At 36.8% G+C, this 21,354-nt stretch overlaps 1 protein-coding gene across 1 annotated transcript in view; it reads left to right on the top strand.

Moving 5' to 3' along the window:
* The window catches only part of Itgbl1 (integrin subunit beta like 1), a 245,340-nt gene that overhangs the window by 221,378 nt on the left and 2,608 nt on the right, over nucleotides 1-21,354 (top strand). Inside the window, exons 9-10 of the mRNA XM_028868297.2 lie at nucleotides 15,583-15,729; nucleotides 20,719-20,832. Coding sequence (XP_028724130.1) covers nucleotides 15,583-15,729; nucleotides 20,719-20,832 — 261 coding nt within the window. The remainder of the gene's footprint in view (nucleotides 1-15,582; nucleotides 15,730-20,718; nucleotides 20,833-21,354) is intronic.

Below are 21,354 nucleotides of genomic sequence, written 5' to 3'. Positions count from 1 at the left end.
TTTATTACCTTAGTCTTGTTGCTCAATTAGAGATGGTGTCTGCAGTGAGGGATCTTCTCATAATGGCCTGGTATTATTTGCTGTTCTTTTCCTCTCTGGCATCCAGTGTTTATCTAACATGAGCTTCCTTGCCCAGCATAATTGAGTGTCTTATTTGAAGTGTTTAATTTGGTAGAAATCTATTAAATCTCTATGGATATTAAATTGTATATTTTTCCTCCATAAACATCTTTATCGAAATTGAAAATAGACTGCTTACCTATGAGATATCTCATGGAAGGATTTTTCTTGAAAGGTTCTCAGAATTAGATATGAACACCCTTCTGTATTGTCCATCTGCATGAAGCTTTGTCCCTGAGAGAACAGACTTCCATGACCCAAATTAGAAAATTCCCATGTATAAACTTGAGCAGCAATCCTTCCATATGCAAAGAGAAACTGAGTTGGCCCAAAGCTTAGAACTTTTTGTAAGAGAACCATGTATAGGAGTGTTTAACCATGTATAGGAATCATGTTCTGAGACATAGATTGGGCTGTCGTTTATTGGAAAAGGCAGTGAGAAGTGGAAGATGTATTAGGAAAGGAAAGGCATTTGTTAAAAGAACTGTGTGATTAGAAGTACATGTAAGTTAAATTACAACTTCATTCCAGCACAAGAGATGAAGTTCTAAAATCATGCAAAACAAAATTCTCATCTATCCATCAATCGTTCCCTAATGCCCACTTTTAGGCATTTATTTCCTTGCTACATCAGAATGACTCGCAGGTGTGTGATCAGCTCCCATGTCTGACAGAAACCTTCAAGTAGTGGAACTCAACAAAAGCAACAAGGATGAAAGAATATCAGTGGATACCTATTATAGCTACCATAATATTCTTCAAAAGAACTCAACTCTTAATGTCCGATAGTGCAGATTTCTTCTCTCAGGACTACAAAAGATACCTCAGCATGTTTTTATTCTTTGAATACTCTCTAGATTTGCTAACTATTCAGTCCATCATTCCTTGTCCAGTGTTTAACAATCAAATAGACAATAGCCCTATCCTGTTACAACTGTGATTCCCTCTAGGAGACCCTTATACACACTTAGATTTCATATTTGTTCCTCTACTCAGTGTAGGTAATGCCAAGTGTGGTGGTTTGAATGAAAATGGCCCCTACAGGCTCATAAATCTACATGTTCAGTCCCCTATTTGGAAAGGATTGGGAGGTGTGGACTTCTTAGAGGAAGTGTGGCCTTATTGGTAGTTGGAAGTAGGCTTTGAGGTTAGACTTATGGTCACTCTGCTTGCTACCTGTGAATCAGAATGCAAGCTTTCAGTCCCATGTTAGCCCTCCTGCCTTCCACCAAGCTTCATACCATGATGGAAATGTATTAACCCTCTGAAAATGTAAGCAAGTCCCCAATGAAATGCTTTCTTTTATTTGAGTTCCTTGGTCATGTTGTTTATTCATAACAGCAGAACAGTAACTAAGACACCAAGGAACTTAGTGATCAGCTTAGTGATCAGAAGATTGTATTTTTCATGCATTTTCAAGTTTGGCCAAGACTTTGCTAATATCTAAATATACCATGATACACTTCCTGCCAGTGTTGAAGAAACCATAAGCAGATAGCAAGAGCATATTTAATCATTATCATCAAATTTAATTCCTAGTCCATTTTTCTAGAACTTTATTAACTAAGAAATTGCATACTCATCTAATTTCCTATTTTGATACTTATTATAAGCATTGTATTGATCAAATAATCTCTGAGTGCTCACCAGGTTTGTACATAAAATCAGTCTTAGAAGTTCCTCTTGAAAATATTATGTTTTTATTTATTAAAATTTACTTTGATGTTTAAATGATGTCTTGTGAAATTTAAATGTGGTTTAAACAGGTAACAACACCTGCTTCTTCATCTCTTACCTATGAGCAGCCCAGCTCACAGTTCAGAGCCTGATTCTCTGCCACAATCTTGCCTCCAGGGCAAATATATCCCACATCTATATACATATCACTGAGTTTTATTACTCAGTTAGGGACAGTTCCTGCTGGGAGGGAATCTTCTTACCATGCCCTGGTCATATTATAAGTAAGAATAAAAAGTCAGAAACACTGCCTATAACTTACTAGTCATCCATGGTGTTCTGTCTAATAATATTCCCCAATAATAAAGGCCAGTATATACTCAATCCTTTGTATTTGTGTTACTTATGTTCTAGAAGACCATTTTCAACACTAAATTAATAAGTGCAGAATCACTAGACCCAAGAGAAATGCGAGTTAGATTCTTGCTTTTGGTCACAATATTTTGAATGACTGCTTAATGCATATTTTTGTTTTATTTTGTTCAAACATACTTCATTTAAATATAATTGATAAATTGATATTGAACTCAAGACCTGATCATGTCTGATCAAACCTCACCTAACATATGTATTTTTGTATAAGACATATCATGGCCTTCTTGTACTCATGAAAACAAGAATGCTTTTCAGTACTGTACCAAACACTCTTTGAGTCATCAAAATGGGAATAAAAAAAGAACAAAATGTGGCATTGAAGTGACCAGGTAAGAAATACTTGTTCAGGATTTGAAAGCTAAAAATGAAGGAAAACATGATTTTTTTTACCCTAGCCAGGAATATGAATCTGAACCACAGTGTTTTCCATTGTTCCACATATATGCTCTCATTCTGTGAGTAGTGAGATTGGAGCTGCAAATAAATTTAGAAATAAGTGAATCTGCAAATACAAATCTAGGATTAATGACAATCAGCTATAGTTCATTTTAAATGCCACTGGAAAGGTGAACGGTACTGACATTATTAAGGTGGTGAGTAAAAATGCTGCTGTTTTAATTTCTCTATTTTCTAATTATTGCTTTATGGATGAAACTATATGAGCCTTAGCTGTCTTAATATCATGATTTTCTTCTATTTCTCAGCTATTCTTAAAATGCAAGAGAACTTCCATTGTGGAAGATGTTTAAACCTGAAGCAATTTTGGTAATAAAGCAAACAGTTCAAATTCTCATGATTTTTATAACTAACAATATGCATATTCTGCGTGAGGGATACCTAAACCTATGTTTGAGGAATCATAGAATGAGACTTGGGCTCCTACAGAGGTGGAATTCGTCTTCTGAGATAGAAGCGTCAATATTGGTGCACTGAAGAGCTCTTCTTAAAAGGAGACTGGTTTGAAACAAGAATCTGAATATTTAATTGAACCTGAAGAGAGATGTAATTCCAGAGGATAAGCAGTATTTACAAATGTTCCTGGTTCAATGGTATCAGTGAGAGCCAGGGTAAACCCCATTGACTCCTGGGTTCTTTGCCATGTTAGATGAGGAGGAGCTTATGCTTTACATTACACTTGCCAGTTGTCTCTTTATTGAAAAGATGGGTTCTTCATTTGAGGTTAACTGGGATGGAGAAATTGGGATATATCATGATTCTGCCCTTTTATCTAACATTCTGCTCCTTATCCTTTTGAATTCTTCTGAATAATGGCACCAGTCCTGCTTCTAAACAACCTCCTTCAGGAAACTATTTTACTTTTGTTCTGTGTGCAATGCCTCCACAAGACACATAACTCAGTGGAGTGTTGTGAGTATGGATATAGTCAAACTTCTTTCCTGTCTTCTGCCCTTCCCCTTCATCTCTCCACCAATTCAAGTTATTTTCAAACTAAGCATAAAAGAATATTCTTCAAATAAATTAGAAGTTCAGGGAAACACAGATACACTAAAGAGAAAATGAAAGCTTCTACTAATTTTGGAGCATAGAATTCTCTTAGTTGCAGCAGACTTGGATTGGATTTACAACAGCTAATATCTGGATTGTGGTGTTTTATGTGAAAGCATCTAGGTTTGAGAAGGCTAAGAAAAATCATGGAGATTAAAACATATTTGTTATTTTGAGGAAACATATTTCATTTTCTGGTGTCTTCTAAAAAATATTTATTCATTTTATTTTATGCATGGCGAGTATGCCTAAGGATATGTATTTGTACCAAGTGCATGCAGGTACCCACAGCTACCAGAAGAGAGCATCAGATTCCTTGGGGCCAGAGTAGCAGGTTATTATGAGCTGCTTGAGATGGGTGCTGTGAACCAAACCTACGGCCTCTGCAAGAGCAGTGAGTGCTCTTAACTGCTGAGCCGTCCTTCCAGCCACATTTTCTTGAAACTTTAACTCATTCTTAGTTGACTTTGAACTTGTCCTTGGAAATGCTTTGTTAGGTGCTCTCTAGTCAGTTATTATTTACAATAAAAAGTATTTTGCCTCTATTTGTTATACATTGTCTTAGATACTGCTTTTTTTTTAACAGATTAAAGGATGTTTTTATTTTTTTGATTCATTTTTTAATCAGCATGCAAAGTAACAAAATTCTTTAAACATTTTCATACATACTTTGTTTTGATCCATTCTGTTTCATCCTTTCACCCTCAGTATTCCTACTTCTTTTTTTCTTATTTTCTTACTCCATATGTGTTATTTTATTATTTCCAAATCTTCCCCTAAATAACATCTTCCCCCTCTTGTGGATGCCTCTCTAGTTATTTCTGAGCCTATACCCACACTCAATCTCACAAAAATACACTTACATAAAAGTTAAAAGCTAACAGCATAAAAGAAAAAATAAACCATAGTATTTATCTTTCTGATCCTGGGTTACCTCACTTTATATCATATTTTAGTTCCATCTGTTGCCTGTACATTTCATGATCCATTTTTCCAACAAATAGTGGAATATGAAAAATTATTTTTAAATGAGTATTTTCCTTTGAAACAATTAACTACAGAACACAGCAAAGATCAAAATGAAATTCATTAATAACCATATCACTCAAAATAATATCTGATGACATTTTATTGTATTTCTTTCTAAGTGTCCTTTAAGAGGGAGAACTCTTTTCAAATCTAAGTCCATTAGCCCTATTGAAATATTTTGGCAATATGATTAGTGAAAGTCCAAATTCTCCAGTACATTAAATTGCATTGATTATACAGCTGGTACCCCTTACATCAGTTAGCAATCAAGACAATCCCCACAGACATGCCCATGGGACAGTCTGATGGAGACAATCACTTATTTGAGATTCCCTTCTCAGATGATTGTAGGCTGTGTCCAGTTGAAAGTTAAAGTTAACTAGGAAGGTAGTGTTCTTCCTGTTAGAGCCAGCCAGTGGTGGGTATACCATTACTAAGTGTTAGGGTCTGAGAGAAGCCCCCCCCCAAAAAAAAAGACCATCAGTCATATATGCAATCAACAAGAGCATTTATTATTTCCAACATGTTGGAGTGGCAAATGGTGACCCCAAAGGGAGATATGAAAGCTCCTCTTAAGTGGAGTTAAGGAAATTCCAGGGAGGAGGGATTAATCTGGTGCTGATTGGTGGAGGAAAGATTAGTCTGGGGGCTGATTGGTGGGAGGCTCTAATGGTTAGGGACCTTCCAGCTGCAGGGTAGGAAAAGCTTTTCTTACCTAGCAGAAGCCTTGGAGGGGTGGGGGGGATGGAGTTCTGCTGAGTCAGCAGAAGGCTGTGGGGTGCCTGTTGATTGGTTACCCCTGAGCTGTGACTTCCTCAGCTCCAGCCAGTTCCAGCAAACTGAAACTAAGGCCTGGTCCCTAGCAGGGCTATTAGAAACCTGTCATGGCTCTGGTCTGGCTCCCTGGCCCTCTCACTTAAGTATGAAACATTTGGACACTATTCTTCTAGGTTGGACTCATAGAATAAATTGAAATTTTTGAGTTTGGACCATTTGATCAATTTACCACTAGACTGATCCATGGGTTAACTTTGACATTTTTTTCTAGAACTCTGCATACTCAGGATTTGGCCATAAAACTAAATATAGCTTCTAACTCAAAGCAGGGACTATTTGAGAATATTAACTAACAAATATGTTAATCTCAAACAACCACATGTCTACTTAGTCAGCAAGCATGTAAAAACCAAGAAACATTGTTAATCCACCCTCCTAACAATAAAACTAAAGATGACTAAACCCACTCTGGCAGGTTAAGATAATTTATCAATTGTACTCAAAGGTGAATGCAACTAATTTCATAATTTTCAATGGTTCAGTTTCAATTAAACTAAAATTGAAACCTCACAAAGAGTCATAATAATGGCAAAAAGAAAATCAGTGTGAAGTAGGAATTTTCTTCATTTATTTAGCTTGTGTGTGGATCATGTTTCATCACCATACAGGGATGTAGATTTTCTCTAAATATTTTTTAACAAATAAAATGGATATAATTGGCATGGATTTCTTTTCAAATAAGTCACTCTTTAAAAATGCTTTGTCTGACTGATAGTTCCTAAGATGTTCATTTTCAGCAATGCATAATTTCAGATTCCATAAAGAGAACATATTCTGATGCTGGTTCACATGTGTGTGTAATTATTTTAGTGAGTATAAGCTTAATCAGAGGCTTCTCTCCTGCATGTCCTATACGCAGGGTGAGAATGAGAAATAGACTGCTTTTTTTTTTTTTTATCACCCCTTGCTCCTAGAATAGCTGCCCAGGGGTCCAATTTAAGAAGCAAGAAAAGATAATGAACAGCCACCTCTTAATTACACAATCAGTTCCCATTTCTTCTGGGACTTCTCCAGCTCATGGATGCAATTTGAAGGAAATCATACTGTCTGCAATTACAAATTCAGCAATACCAGGAACTGCTGGGTTCTGATTCTGAAGAAGAGGAAGGCTTCCTAAGATGAACAGCATAACAGTTATGGGAGTGACACCAGTTACATCTTAAAATCACATATCACTGGGGACTGTGCTTAAGCAAAGATGTTGACACTATAATTCTGTATGGTGGCACTCCACAAATAGATGAGAGGTGGGTGTCAGAGTCCCACCCATATCCTAAACCTTTTCTGTATTTACTTGTGCTCTGTTCTCAAAGCATGAGTTTTATTCTCATTCTCATAGACAGCCTTTAATGTGTCCATCATCCGGAGAAAAAGAAAAGAGAAGGAAAAGATACAAAAAAGAAAAAAAGAAAAGAAAAGGAAAAAAAAGGATGCATGCTGCCTATTTATCTCATTCCCCTTAAGGAACAAGTTTCCTGGAAACTTCACCAAGAGACTTTCTTTTATGTCTCATTTATTAGAGCCAAATCATATGACCATTGTAGATCAGGTAATATCTAAGTTGGGCAGATTTCACCTCTCTGAAACAAACAAAAGTATTGAGGGTTCTCTTAATATTAAGAAAGGGAGGATGATATTGGACAAGTGGTGTGTAGTGTTTAATCTAATCATTAAAAGATAAAATGGGTTATTAGAACATAATCACAATGGTTTAAGGAACAGTCTAACAGAGTTAGCAAACTGAGTTGCATTGGGAAAGGTCATTATCTACAGTCAACACATTCAATAGATCTTACACAGTATGCAGAAGTTTCCTATATCTGAATTATTTATAATACCAACCTACCTATGTGGCTATTGAGAAATTGTCCTATGTTTAACAACATTAAGAATCTAATTTTTAGAAATATTATCTAGGTTAACTAAATGTAAATACGCACCTATGGTGAGTACTACACTACACAATGAAGTGTCAAACATTCTTAGTGGATATTTTTGTGTAAGGGAAGGGAAGACAATGAGACAAGGTAACCTTGTCAGACAAGAGGAATGGGGTTTTGCCTGTGAAAAGTTGGTCATCTGTACAAAGACTTATTGATAAATCTGTACAAAGTTCTTATTGATAAAATCAAACCTGAGGCCAGTTATTGGGGTCAATGCTGGTAGATCAGAGAGACAGAACAAGCCACAGCTATGCCAATCTCACCTTGCCAATTCCTCAGGTGGTCTTGTTTCCTCAGACTGGAAGCTTCTGTGTCCTCATTCCAATGGCTCTCACCTGAACTGCTGCTTAAAAGCCTGAATGCTTAACCAGCCAAATGCTTCTAGTTTCTGGTCCTCACGCCTTATATACCTTTCTGCTTTCTACCATCACTCCCTAGGATTAAAGGCTCGCTTGCTTTCTGGGATTAAAGGCATGTGTCACCATGCCTGGCTCTTTCCAATGTGGCCTTGAACTCACAGAGATCCCAGATGGATTTCTGCCTCTGGAATGCTAGGATTAAAGGCGTGTGCTATCACTGCCTAACTAGTGGCTTTTCTGTTCTCTGACACAATATTTGGGGGAACACAATACCACCACAAAGGAAGCCAGGCAAAGGCAGGATCACGGTCTTGGAAATAGTTCATTAAACTCAAACTCTAGAGATAATCCCATAATGCGCATCACTGTTATTTCTACCACTAGCAGTGAGGTTGTTCTCAGTACAGGTTATTTCTTATTTCAGAGTTCTGCTGGCCCTGTCTGTTTTACTCTATAACTTTCAGTGGTGATGCAGTAATGCTTGTTAGAGAAAAAGCTGACTTAAAACTAATTGCCTGCTTGTATGCTTTCCTTTTTTTTTTTTTTAACTCAAATTTTCAGTAACATTGTGCTCAGTAGGTTTCATTTCTAAGACACTCTTTTTGTTATGGTATTTTCCTCCTTTGCTGAATTTTACTCCTTGTCTGGCTTTTTTTTTTTTTTTTTTTTTTATCCTTGCCTTAAAACTTAGAGTTTGTCAGAACTTATTCCCCTGGGTAGGCTCACTCACTTCTAAAACTCATATTGTAAACTTCAGCATGTGTTTGCCAGGCACCAGCCCCAGTCTGTTCTCTGAGCTCCAAGCTGAATGCAGTTAGTTATCTGATTTTGTATTTCAGTGTCCTTAAACTCAGGAAATTCAACAAAGAGCCAATCTTCTTCCTTAAACCTCCTATAACTTTATTTGATAAAGTGCGTTTTTATTCTGGTTTTGTTTTTCCCATACACATTACCTCCAGTCTCACAGTTTATCCCATAAGACCACGTTCTACCATCAAGACAGAAATCAAACATTTCCACTTAGACCTGATCATCAGCAGACTTCCACATTCTCCAAACTCACATGCCCCAACACACCCAACCCCACTCTGTTACTTAAGTGAAGTTGCAAGTTGTTAATTATGCCACATCATCTGGCCTAATGTCTTCTGTCATTTTTCCATTCCTCTCAGGACAGATTTGAATTCTTTACCAAAAATAAAAAACTTGCTATGAACTTCACTCCCATTTGACTAATCGTTTAGTCATTTTTCTTCAAACGGTTGGCCTTCACTGCCTGAAACGTTCCCAGCTCTTTCTTGTCCCAAGGATTTCTAGGCTCTGTTCCTAGAACATTGACTGCCTGGCTCCTTCTCATGCCTGGTTTTGCTGAATATTTCTCTGAGTACGTTTGTTTGCCCTGTTCTCACTCTTGAGTAGTAATAGCTTTCTTAAGATCTAGTAACCCAAGTGTATATTTTGCTATGACTTGTGTTTACCCCTAGCAGACTGTAAATGCCATGAAAAAGGGCCAAAGTCTGCTTTATTCTACTATATTTCTCACTGTTATTAAAATGCCCAGTGCATACATTTCTTGAATTGATGACTGAATTATAGTCACATAAAGAATATGCTTTCAAAATTGATTAATATTTTAACTAAGGGAAGTTGCATATAAATGACAAACCAAAATTTAAATGCTGATGCATTTTGATGACTGTCTGATATAGTTGCTAATTTTATTTTGTGAAAGGATGTGACAAAAGAGCTAATAAATGGCAAATATGGTCCTTTTTCCTAACATAAAATTTTATATTATATTTTTGTCTATGAGGAGTGATATATCTTTTTTCAAAGATATCCTAGTTAATAGCACAATGCCTCATTCAATACTAGAGATTTCCATGCAAAGTGAGAAACAAAATTTGTATTGAAGTTTCAAAGTGAGACTCAAGATGTAGCTCAGAGTAGAGTAAAATGCTGAAAATATGCACAGGCTTTGGATGTGAACTCAAGTAAACACACACACACACACACACACACACACACACACACATATGTTCAAATAGAAAATAATCTTAGAGGGCATTAAATGAGATCTACTTGCAGATTTCAGAGAATTCTTTATGAAAGTGTAGTCAATCATTTGCTGAGATTTTTAGATAAGGCAATATATATTGAGAGAGGAAGGCATTCCTACTCCAAGTGTGAGAAATGCATAGGAAACTTGGGTCAGTGAGTTAAAAGGAGGAGAGACAGAGTAAGATTAGAAAAGTAGCTTAGAGCTCTGATTTTTAGGAATCTAAAGCACACAAAGGACCTCTTGGTTGAACAACAGGGAATCCTACAGCACTCGTAGGAAAGCTGTGATGTGAGAAGTATGGGCTAGGGCATTCGGAGCAAGAATGTGAAACCTGGTAGGGAGTTATCTCAGAGTTTTAGGATATTCTGTTGTAGGTACTACTAACAGGCTTGACAGCTCCATTTATGAAGGGAATTAAAGATATTCAATCATATTCAAAACATTTTGAACTGTGTGATTAGAACAGTTGTGCATTTAACAGGAATGGAAAATACTGAAGGATCACTTTTGGAAAGAAAATTATGTAGGGAGAGTAAGAAGGTTCTAATTACCATGGTAACAGAAAAGCAAGTAGGGAATCACAGAAATAGGGCCTCAGGAGATTTTTGTGCCTAAAGGCACATTCCTGAAATCTCTATAGTCAACAGAAATCTCATGATTTGGGTTGGGGACATGGCTCTGTTGGTCAAGCACTTGCAGCAGAAACATGATAACCTGTGTCTGATCTCTAAATCCCATGTCAAAGGCAGAATAGTGGTGGCATGTATCACTTCTTGAAAAGTAAAGAAAGAAGGATCCCTATGGCATCCAGGCCAGCAGACTATCCAAGTCAATATTCTCCTGGGTCCGAGGGAAATTCTGTCTCAAAAAGTAACGTGCAGTATAGGTGATAGAGCAATGGCTCACCAGTTTAAAGTACTTGTTACTCTTCTAGGGGACCAGATTCTGTTTTCAACACTTCATAAATAAATAACTTTTCCAGCTTTTTCAGGCACAGCACACACATACACACACACACACACACACACACACACACACACACACACACACAAAGAGAGAGAGAGAGAGAGAGAGAGAGAGAGAGAGAGAGAGAGAGAGAGAGAGAAGGGGGGAGGAGAGGAGAAAGAAACAGAGACAAAGAGACAGAAACAGAGAAATTCCATAGTTTGGTTAATTGTCAAGGAAGACTATAAACAGATAAGTAAAGATGATTAAAGAAAGGCAGTGGGGCGTAGTAAGCGTTCTCATCGGGACTGCCAGCCTGCAAATAATGACATGGAGATTTCTAAGTAGTTCTTGTAACTTAATTATCTCATATATTAATTTACGTTCTGCACCGTGGCTTGATTGCCTCTCTTCAATACAGCATGTCTGACATCTGTATTGAGTCTGCTGGCATCCCCACCTTTCTTCTTTGCAGAGTTCTCTGCATCCCCAGAAGTCCCACCTAACCTCTTCCTGCCTAGCTGTTGGCCATTCAGCTCTTTATTAAAGCAAAGTAACACATCTTCACTCAGTGTAAAGAAATATTCTGTAACATTTCCCCCTTTTTGTTTAAACAAAAAGGAAAGGTTTTAACTTTAATACAATAAAACTTTCTATAATAAGAACAATTATCAAGTAAGGATTACATTCACAATGTCATGTCCATACATATTTGGCAAATGCAGAGAAAACACTGTATTATGCATCCTATTTTAGTGAGTCCAAAGTTTTATACCTAAACCAATCTCTATCATAACTTGTATTACCATCCTAAAATATCTTTTTAGACCTTAAAACATCTTAGATAAACAACTTAAGCTTTTGTGTCTCTCAACCTTATACACTTTACACCTTTATGTAAGTTTTTTTTTTTTAATTTGGTAACAAGCAAAACTGCATAACTATGTAGTCTTCAATCCCGATCAGAGACTCAAAAAGGATAAAATATTACTTGAGTAAACAGGAAGTACAGAGCAAACTACTTCCAAAACTACAGAAATGATAGTGACTCCTGACTGCTTGTACAGTCACCTCAGGGTTCCTCTGCAACATTGGGGCATAGATCTTTGGCCTACAGGCCTAGAATATCTGACAGACTTTTCTGTGAAGCAGGAATTTTTGAAGAATTGTCCCACTTGTCTTGGCAAAGTTTGACAGTCACCTTTTTTGTGTACTGTTTGTTCAGTTTGGACAACATTCTGTCATCAATTGAGGAAAGGGTAGTCTCTTGCCCAGTGACTTACTCTGCCATATTAAAAGTAAACTATATATGGAAGTTCTTTGATGCTCATCATCCTTTTTTGAAGTATTGGTCCTGCCAGGAGCATCCATGTCTCACTGTTATGAACAGCATTATTTTTTTTCTTATATTCACAGTTAATAGTTTATTACAACAAAATGACACAGCCTAAATTGAAATGTAAACAGCTCCAAATGTCTGCCCTACTGAATACAGCAGATGTAGGTTGAACATATTTTAAGTAAATTCAAATGACAGTGTAAAATGATAAAGGCTGGAAGGATGGGTTAGTGGTTAAGAGTACTGACTGTTCTTCCAGAGGACCCAATTGAATTGAAAAGCCTTATGTTATTAAAATATCTAAAATACCATATTCTGTAGGTCTCTGAAGTGTTTGAAGACAGACCTTCTATTTATTTAAAATATATATCTGTTTAACCTTGAAAACATACATAACCTGACTACAAGTTTGATTATTATAGATGAATAACTGCTAACCTGTATTTCTTAATTATGCATTACATTTTTAAATGAGTTGTATACCTTAAACAAGAGTAGAAACATATATAGAGTATGTTCTAACAAAAATAACCCTAAATTTGTATCAATATACAAAAATCCATACCAATGTAAAATATTTGAGATTAATAGTTGCTTTTTAGTTTTAAAGTAGATTTAATAATCTACCCTTTTATCTTATCATTTATGTATCCTCCCTTTTCTTTTCAGAACAAGATCCCTGAATCTAATCTCCTTAGCTTAGTTTCATCCATGACCATGACCAATAATAACTTATAACCAAACTCTTCAAAATTGATAAACATCCATTGAGTGACCAGAAACCACTCATCCCACCTCTTTAGAATGTGGATGTCATGATCTCTAGACTGCTTCCTGTCGTCTGGTGGTGACAACATATTTAGGGGACTCTGAAAAAATTGAGATAATGATCAAGTCCTGGGAAAGCTCGCTGTATTATGTTTTGTTTAATCTCTACAAATGATGGGAAAGTGCAAGGCTTATCTAAAGTCTTGGCTGAATAGCCTGTGAGACTGGACCATCTTAACTAGCAGCTTTGAAATTGTTCTGAATACAGACATTTGAGGAAACTACAACAGAGGCTTTCTGGGAAGCTGGATCACCTGGGCTACTTATCTTTATTGGTGTCTGGTCCTTTTGCTCTAAAAATACACAAACTTTTAAAGGTAACATATATCTTGCATTAACTCAAGTATAGAATGTGAAGTGTACACACATCAGATAAAGATGATTTTCTGTTTTTTGTTTGGGCAGGCAAAAGGCATCTGTCAACTTTATAAGTCTATTTGGACTGTATGACCAAACCTCTATCCATGCCATATGAAATGATGGCATGTAATAATAAGTCATGAGAATTCTATAGCCAACAAGATTTATGATGTCTCATCCAGTCTCAGAGCTGTTTCCATGCAGAGGGATCAGCATACACATCACCCGTCTTGTGGTATTTCCTGGCTTTGTCCCTCATACCTGTACCTAAGATCCTCAGGAAGTCTCCCTTTGTCAAATTTGATCTCAATTAACTTTGAAGGAATCCGTAGATTTTTGTTTCCTGTGGAAACAACCTCTCCCCCAAAATAACACAATGTCCAACTTCCATTTTGAAGCCAAGACATCCCTAAAGTATATAGGATGGTTTAATTCAGTGGTCCCTTCCACAATCCACTGTCTCTCAGCACCTGTCTTTCTCTTCTCATTAGCATTCAAAAATTCAAAATTAACAAAGCACCATGTAAGGTCTAAACTTCCTGTATTATAATACTTTCTATCCTCAGATGGCTTATTTTTTTTTTCAAATTACTTTTCTATCTCTTTAAAGATTTTATTATTTTTAAACTTTTTTATGATTGTATGAGTATATACTCATTTTCTTTCTTTCTTTTTTCTTTTTTTCTTAGCACGTACGCCCCTTTTAAGCATACTATACCTTTTTAAAGGATTTTTTTGTCTCTGGACCTGGCTTTCTGTGTGTCTGCAATGTTCTCTGACCACCTGAGCCAAGCCTTAAAGGACCAGTGTGTCCACTGTGTGGTTTTGCTTAGCACATGGCGTTGGCTGTTGCCTCAAGCCCACAGGCAGGGAGCCACACCTTTGTATGCTGGGAGTATCAGCTTGGGCTTGCTTGAGAGACCACGGGACTAAAAAGCTACATCTGGCTCCTTGTCCAGAACTGTTTTTTTAGCTTTCTCAGGCCCTATGTTTGGATATTTGAGCCTCCATGTTGGATGCCATATATAATAAGCTTTCTCATTGGGACTGCCAGCCTGCAAATAATGACATGGGGACTTATTAATTAAGAAAGCTTGGCCTTAGCTTAGACTTTTTTCTAACTAGTTCTTATAACTTAATTAACTCATGATTTTTATCTATGTTTTGCAACATGACTCAATTACCACTTCAGTATATCATGTCTGACCTGGTCTGAGTCTTCTGACGTCTCTTCTTCTATTCTTCTTCCCAGAGTTCTTTGTGTGCCTGGAAGTCCTGCCTAGTTATTGGCCATTCAGCTTTTTATTACAACAATCACACCAATACCTGTTCATATTACAAATACCCCACAACACCATGGGGTGACTGTCCAGAGAGTATCTGGCTGTAAGAAAGTGTGACTATCAGGAAAGAAACAAAGCACTAGAAATAAATAAACTAAATTGAAAAATTCAGAAGTCTAGTAGATGGCTGTTTGCACACAAGTGAACAGGACTATATACCCCTGTATAACTGTCACAAACACAGTGTTTCATAGTAAAGGATAAACATCTCAAAAAACAGGAATAGATATCAGAAACAAAAAGACCAAAACCAAAAGTCAAATATGAACACAAACCTTGTGCAATTTTTAACTTATATACATCAATAAAAGTCGTGAGTATTTATGCTTTATCTGCTCTTGTTCATGAAGAGAAATGTAAAAAAAAAATCATTAGGAATACCTTTTGTTTTTATTAGTAAGCCACAGGAGGACAATTAATAAATGCTGCAAGCAGTGGTGACGTGACTAGCCTTCAAAATTGAACTGGGTGCTGTGGTGTGCACAATGAAGAATGACACCAACACAACCTGCTGATAGAAATGCAAATGAGAAAGGACCAATATCCAGAAAGGACTCATAAATCCATTTTAAAACATTTCAAGATTTCTGTTTCAAAAACTTGTCTCCTATACCACATCCAAATGTGCCATGCTAAGCTAGATCTCTATTGGGACACTGTTTTAAACAATGATGTGTCAGAATAACTGTGTATGTCTGATGGGAGATGATACCCTACAATTTACATTGTCTTACAAACTGATTTTTCTGCCTATTTAGTCACATCTTCCCCTCATCCTCATCCTCTGGTTGTTTCACAGGCCATGGCACATGCTCCTGTGGTCGTTGTGTTTGTGAGAAAGGATGGTTTGGCAAGCTCTGCCAGCACCCACGGAAGTGTAACATGACAGAAGAGCAAAGCAAGAGTTTGTGTGAGTCAGCAGATGGCACATTGTGCTCAGGGAAGGGTGAGTACCACTGCTGGAGCCGGATCTCTGCTGAGACACATGGTCCCTCAGAACAGCAGGTAGCAACCAGTCCCTCAAGAATGAACTTTGCCTGAGAAAAACCATTCAGCCCAGCCATCAGCAACAGGAGGTGTGGGAAAGGTGCTAATGTCCTTTTTGTCTATGCAAAAGATGGAAAACTTCCTAAGTTTTCACACATGCTTTACCAAAAGAAGACTTCACTTATATTAAAACATAGATATGATTTTTTATATTTATGTTTAGAACCTTATCATAAATAGTCTTTTGCTGAGTCATGTCCAGTTGCAAATTCCATATCGACTCAGAGAGCTATACTCACCAATGCAATGAGTTACAGTCCATGTACTCCCTAACCTGACTTTTATGCAAAATTATTCCCTAAAATATATAAGCAGTTGTATTGAGTCCTCATTAGCGTTTCAGAATTTTCATCTAGGCAATTTGCATATAGGAAACACAAAAAGCTGAGGAATGTTGGGGAGAGGGCTCAGCAGTTAAGAGCACCTGCTGCTCTTGCAGACAACCAGAGTTTGGTTCCTAATACCCACACTGGGTCTCTCTCAACTGCCTGTAACACTCCATCCAGGGGATCAGACACCCTCCTCTGATCTTCATGGCACTTGATCTCATGCTCGCTGAACCTACACATACATATTTTTTAATGAAATAACTCCTTTTAAAAAGAAAAAGATTCAAAATTTGATTAGATATTGACCTAAAGGTATTTCCTCACAACTGAACCAAACACAAAGTCCTACGTAATGCTTTTCCAGTTATTTGCTTTGGGTGGTGGGCGTACAATCACAGGTCACTGACAACTGAGAGCCTAGATGTTCACATATTTATCCTCCACTGGATAGGATGCCTTGTCATGGATAAATTAAAAAAGGAATGTAAAATCTGCCCAAGGCTTTCCATTTTGAGTTTCATGGTTCACATTAATGATGGGAGTAAGTGGTTGAAATCCTTTCTGGAGGCATCATGATGGGTATAGAAGAAAGGAGCTGAGGCTGAGCTCTTGCAACTGTAATTAATCTTTGTTACAAAGGAGAACAAGGATGTTATTCCTGTTCTCCATGGAGAAATTGTCCCATACCCTGCCTCCAAGAACCACAGTAAAAGTACAGCATGTGACAGACTGGGAGATTTCAACATGATGAATGAGAAAGGAAATTTTCTCACATCCTTTTACTCTATATCTCCTTGACTTGTATAATTTTCCAAAATTCATGTAGGAAAAACCTCATTCTGGAGATCTCAAAGTATATAGACACCTTTTTTCCTTTTATGGGACAGATGTGAGCCAGGAACTGGCCTGTGGCTGCATGCCATGGTACTTTGTAACCCACCCCCACCAAAATGACAAGCTTGAACTATGCATTTGCTAGGAACTGTGAATAAAGCCTTCACTTCAGGAGACGATGAAGAAATAGCATTTTATTTCTTACAAATTTATAGCCAAGACAATAAATCACTCCATAGAAAAATTTAAAACAAGATACATTGTTGTGACCTTCATAACAGATGGTGTCATTAGTACAATAGTGAAAACTGCCTGCTGGGGTGTCAGGTTGCAGCATTTTGTCAGGCTTGATGTATGAAAAAGAAAGTTAGTAATGGAATGGGGCCTTGCCCCCAGACTGAAATTGTTTTTGTAAATGACCAAGAGAGATGTGCTTAGTGGCCATGTCGCCCCTAAGTTTAGCTACCTTTGCAGAATATATGTTGAGATTTATAGGGCTTTTTGTTGTTGTTTAGCTTGGGGATTTATTTATTTATTTGGTTCCATGGTGGCACAATAATGTTTGTCTTAATAACATTACCTTAGATTCAAGTATTCACTCCAATAGTCAGAGGTACCATTATGGGACAAGTCTTTAAATATATACTTAAACTGTCACAGTGATATTGCTGCACCCACATCATTAATAAGTTCAGGTACCCTCATTCATCCATCTGTTTCTCAGCTACCCCTGTTCTGTATCCTCAGAAAAGAGAATGGAAAAAAGTTATACTTCCAAGAGCAAGCTTATCCTAGTTGTCATGCCCAGTATGGCTGCTAGTCATATCTGTAGGCAAGAACTGCTCATTTATTAAATTACATGGATGTCTTTGCTGTGACAATCATCACAGATAGATGGCTAACTGGTGGGTTGAATCGTATTGAGATAGTCTGTTAACTGTTTTCAGAATGGTTCTGAGGTAATTTCCCCATCCTTTCTGCTATTCCATTATCTTCTTCAAAGGAAGTTAGTTTCTTTTTCCTCCTTAGGTCTTTGAAATGTTCTACTGATAGCTGAAATTTTTCCCAATAATGAAAGTCAGAAAAAAGCATAAAGAAAAATGGGAACATTGTTAAGAGTCATTTTGGAGAATGAAAACAAATGGGTTAGTGGTGTTGTGGTTGCAAGTTTATCACTCTATGGTTCCAGACAGGATGGGCCAGCTGCAGCCTATGGCTGGGCTGAGTCTCTTGTGGGAGTGGGTCCTAGCCTGCTGAGTTGAGCAGTTGCTCACTTTGAGGTGTTCAGTAAGCTTATACTTGTTAGACAGAATCTTCTCATGCTTTCCCATTTCTAGATATTGATAATCCACCCCTATTATTGGTTATTTATGAGAACAGCCAGAGCTCTCTATAATAAAAGTCTATAATAGGTTCTAAGGACTATGTACACTGTGTTAATACTACATACTATGCTGTTCCTATTTTTGGAGGAAGTAGAAGAATTTCCTCTCAATCATCAACAGAGAAACAACAAACCTTGGATTATGGTGCCCACGGATTACTTCCATAGCATAGACAAAATCAAATCCCAGTTTTATTCTAAACATTTTATGACATCTACTATATTTGGAGCTATAATTTACTTGTCAAATATTCAGTCTACATATACCACATTGACTTTAGCTGAGCGTGCTCATTTCAGGAAAATACTTTGCTATACTTTGCAGCTAAGCATTTCAGAAACAAAGGAAGTAATAAGAATCAGTTCCAGGCAAGAGATAAGTTCAAAGATGAAGTGTAAACTCTTTGTAGGAATTATGATACACATGAAAAGGCATCCTAGGTGTGACTATATTAATATCTTAAGTGTATAAAATCATTTATTTCTATTGTGTAAATAACTTCCTGCTGTAAGAGATACTATATAAGAATCAAAAAATACTTAATTCCTCAAATAGTTAATCTTCTTCTCTGGTGGAAATAAGCCACTAAACATGATGTTCCTTTGGGGGACATCTCTGTGATAGACAATAGAGTGCCCATGTAGATATTTCACTAGCATTTGTTAAATAAGCAATTGATTGTTCAACATTTCCATGTCTATAAATTTTAAAGAAAATATTTAAATTAAAGAAAAAGTTAATTCTAAAATGAGGATACCCTCTGCCTAGGTGAGAATTTGAGGGGAGCCTTATGTCTTTCCCACTAAACTAGCAGGTAAGATCTGAGGCAACCACCACACTGTCAATCACTTCACAAAAATAGAAGATCTCCACATATTGCCCTAAATAGTCTGCAAGTCAACCCAGACTCTCAGTCAAACAAGTCAAGACTAAGTGACATTGTGCTGCACTTAACAAAAAAGTAAAAAATAAATATAAATACAATTTTCACATTACAACTGGTTCTGACTTGCCTTGAGATGTGTGATGAGAAAGGCCAAAATGAAATTTGGTTGTGGGAGATCCTTCCACCCAAAATGCATATACCCTTTCCATGTCATGAACTAACATAGCACTTAATGCTTGGGACACGTTAACTATAATTCTTTCATGATATGCATGACAGTATCATGTCAGTCCATTTCCCCAAATCTAGGTTTTCTCCTCTCTGCCCCTAGGTTGTTAATCATTAGTCAGTCACTCTATTTCAGGAGAAGAACTCAGAACACTCCCAAGTCTCCTCTGTGAATTTAGAGCTTAATGAGTTTGGAGTTTTGCTAACCACATTGAAAACTTTTACTTTTCACATTTTCTTAAAGGGATTGGTGACTTGAGTAACTTTGTGATAACTATCAGTATCTTTCAGTAAAAGGAAATTGTGTCCAGAAAGAAAGGCCAAGCAAGGAAATGGAAAAGGTCCTTTTGAATTCTGCAGTTGTCCTTCTAGCTGTGGCAAAAGCAGCTTTCCCCATGATTTTCAAGCCTGTCTTGAAAGACATTTGCACAAAGAGAAATTTCTTCTCTTTGACATAACATAAAATTTATTTTTATCTTAAATATTCCATTAGTAAGATTCTCAGTTACCCAAAATATTTTAATAACTAATTTTTTGTTGTTTTAAAATTAGATTGAAATAACCAGAAAGAATGTTGATAAGGGGTAGCAAAATTGACTGGACCTCATTTGGGGTTCATTAAGACTCTTCCTGATTATAGATAAAATCCTGAAGGGCAGGTCTGAGACATCAATCAGACATGAGAGATTGTATCTGCATTTTTAACACTTCACTTTGCCACTCAGTATGAAGTTTGTGTGTTCCTATTTCAAAAAAATCATATAAATAAAATTCTAAGATGATGAGCTCAATAATTTAGTTGTTACTAAATTACAAAATGAATCTTCATTTAATATAATTTAGTATTGGATTCCTTTAGATAACAAGGACTTAAAATGCAATTCAATTAAAAAAGAAACAAACAAAACATCTATTTTGAATACCTTTTGGGGAGAGTATCTCTAAGGATGAGCCACATCCTGTTCCATTGACATTTCAGCCAGACTGGACCAAAGAACATTTGCTCCAGGCTAATTGCAACTGTCTAGATCTATAATGAAGGCTTTCCTGAATGACCTTTATGTATTTGAGTACGTAAAGCTCTCCTCTGAGAAAGCAGCTATTCAATAAACTTTTACCTTTAGAAGATAGGTTGTTACAAGCCTATTGTCAGTGTGTCAGTGATACTCTCTTCTTGATGGAAATCTTTATTTCTCTGGTGACAGTAATATCCATTGTGATTTCAGGTTCTTGCCATTGTGGAAAGTGCATTTGTTCTGCAGAAGAGTGGTATATTTCAGGGGAGTTTTGTGACTGCGATGACAGAGACTGTGACAAACACGATGGTCTCATTTGCACAGGTATTAAACTACACTAATTGTTTTGTGCCACAGATGACAATAGAGCCAAATGGCATCTACTACATGCTGCTTTAGATAGCCAGAGAAGGCAGCTCCCATATAATCCAGTGAACAATGAACATGTGTAGTAATTCTAAAAGGATGAGTGATTACCTATAATACTCACTAGCGTTTTCCCTAGAAAAATGCGAAAGGATGCAGCCAGATTATATGATTGTTTGGAAACTTCTACAAGATAATCTGCTTTATGAATTTGTACAAGGGCAATTATACAAATGCAGAATTCTCTTAAAAATAATTTAATTTTAACATGTTCCAGGGGAGGGCTGTTGTTTTAAGCAGCACTCAGATGCCACAAGTTGGTATATTGGCTGTTTTTAGGGAGTATATACGTATAGATATGTGTGTGGTGTGAACAATAGCAAAAGCATATACAAAAGGTTTGACTGTGTGATAGCCATCACAAACTTAATTAATTGAGTTATAATAATTAGGTATAAAAAAACTGAACCAAGTCAAATA

The sequence above is a fragment of the Peromyscus leucopus genome, chromosome 9, assembly GCF_004664715.2.
Source record: "Peromyscus leucopus breed LL Stock chromosome 9, UCI_PerLeu_2.1, whole genome shotgun sequence".
Classification (NCBI taxonomy): domain Eukaryota; kingdom Metazoa; phylum Chordata; class Mammalia; order Rodentia; family Cricetidae; genus Peromyscus; species Peromyscus leucopus.
This window is presented reverse-complemented; position numbering and strand designations above follow the sequence as displayed.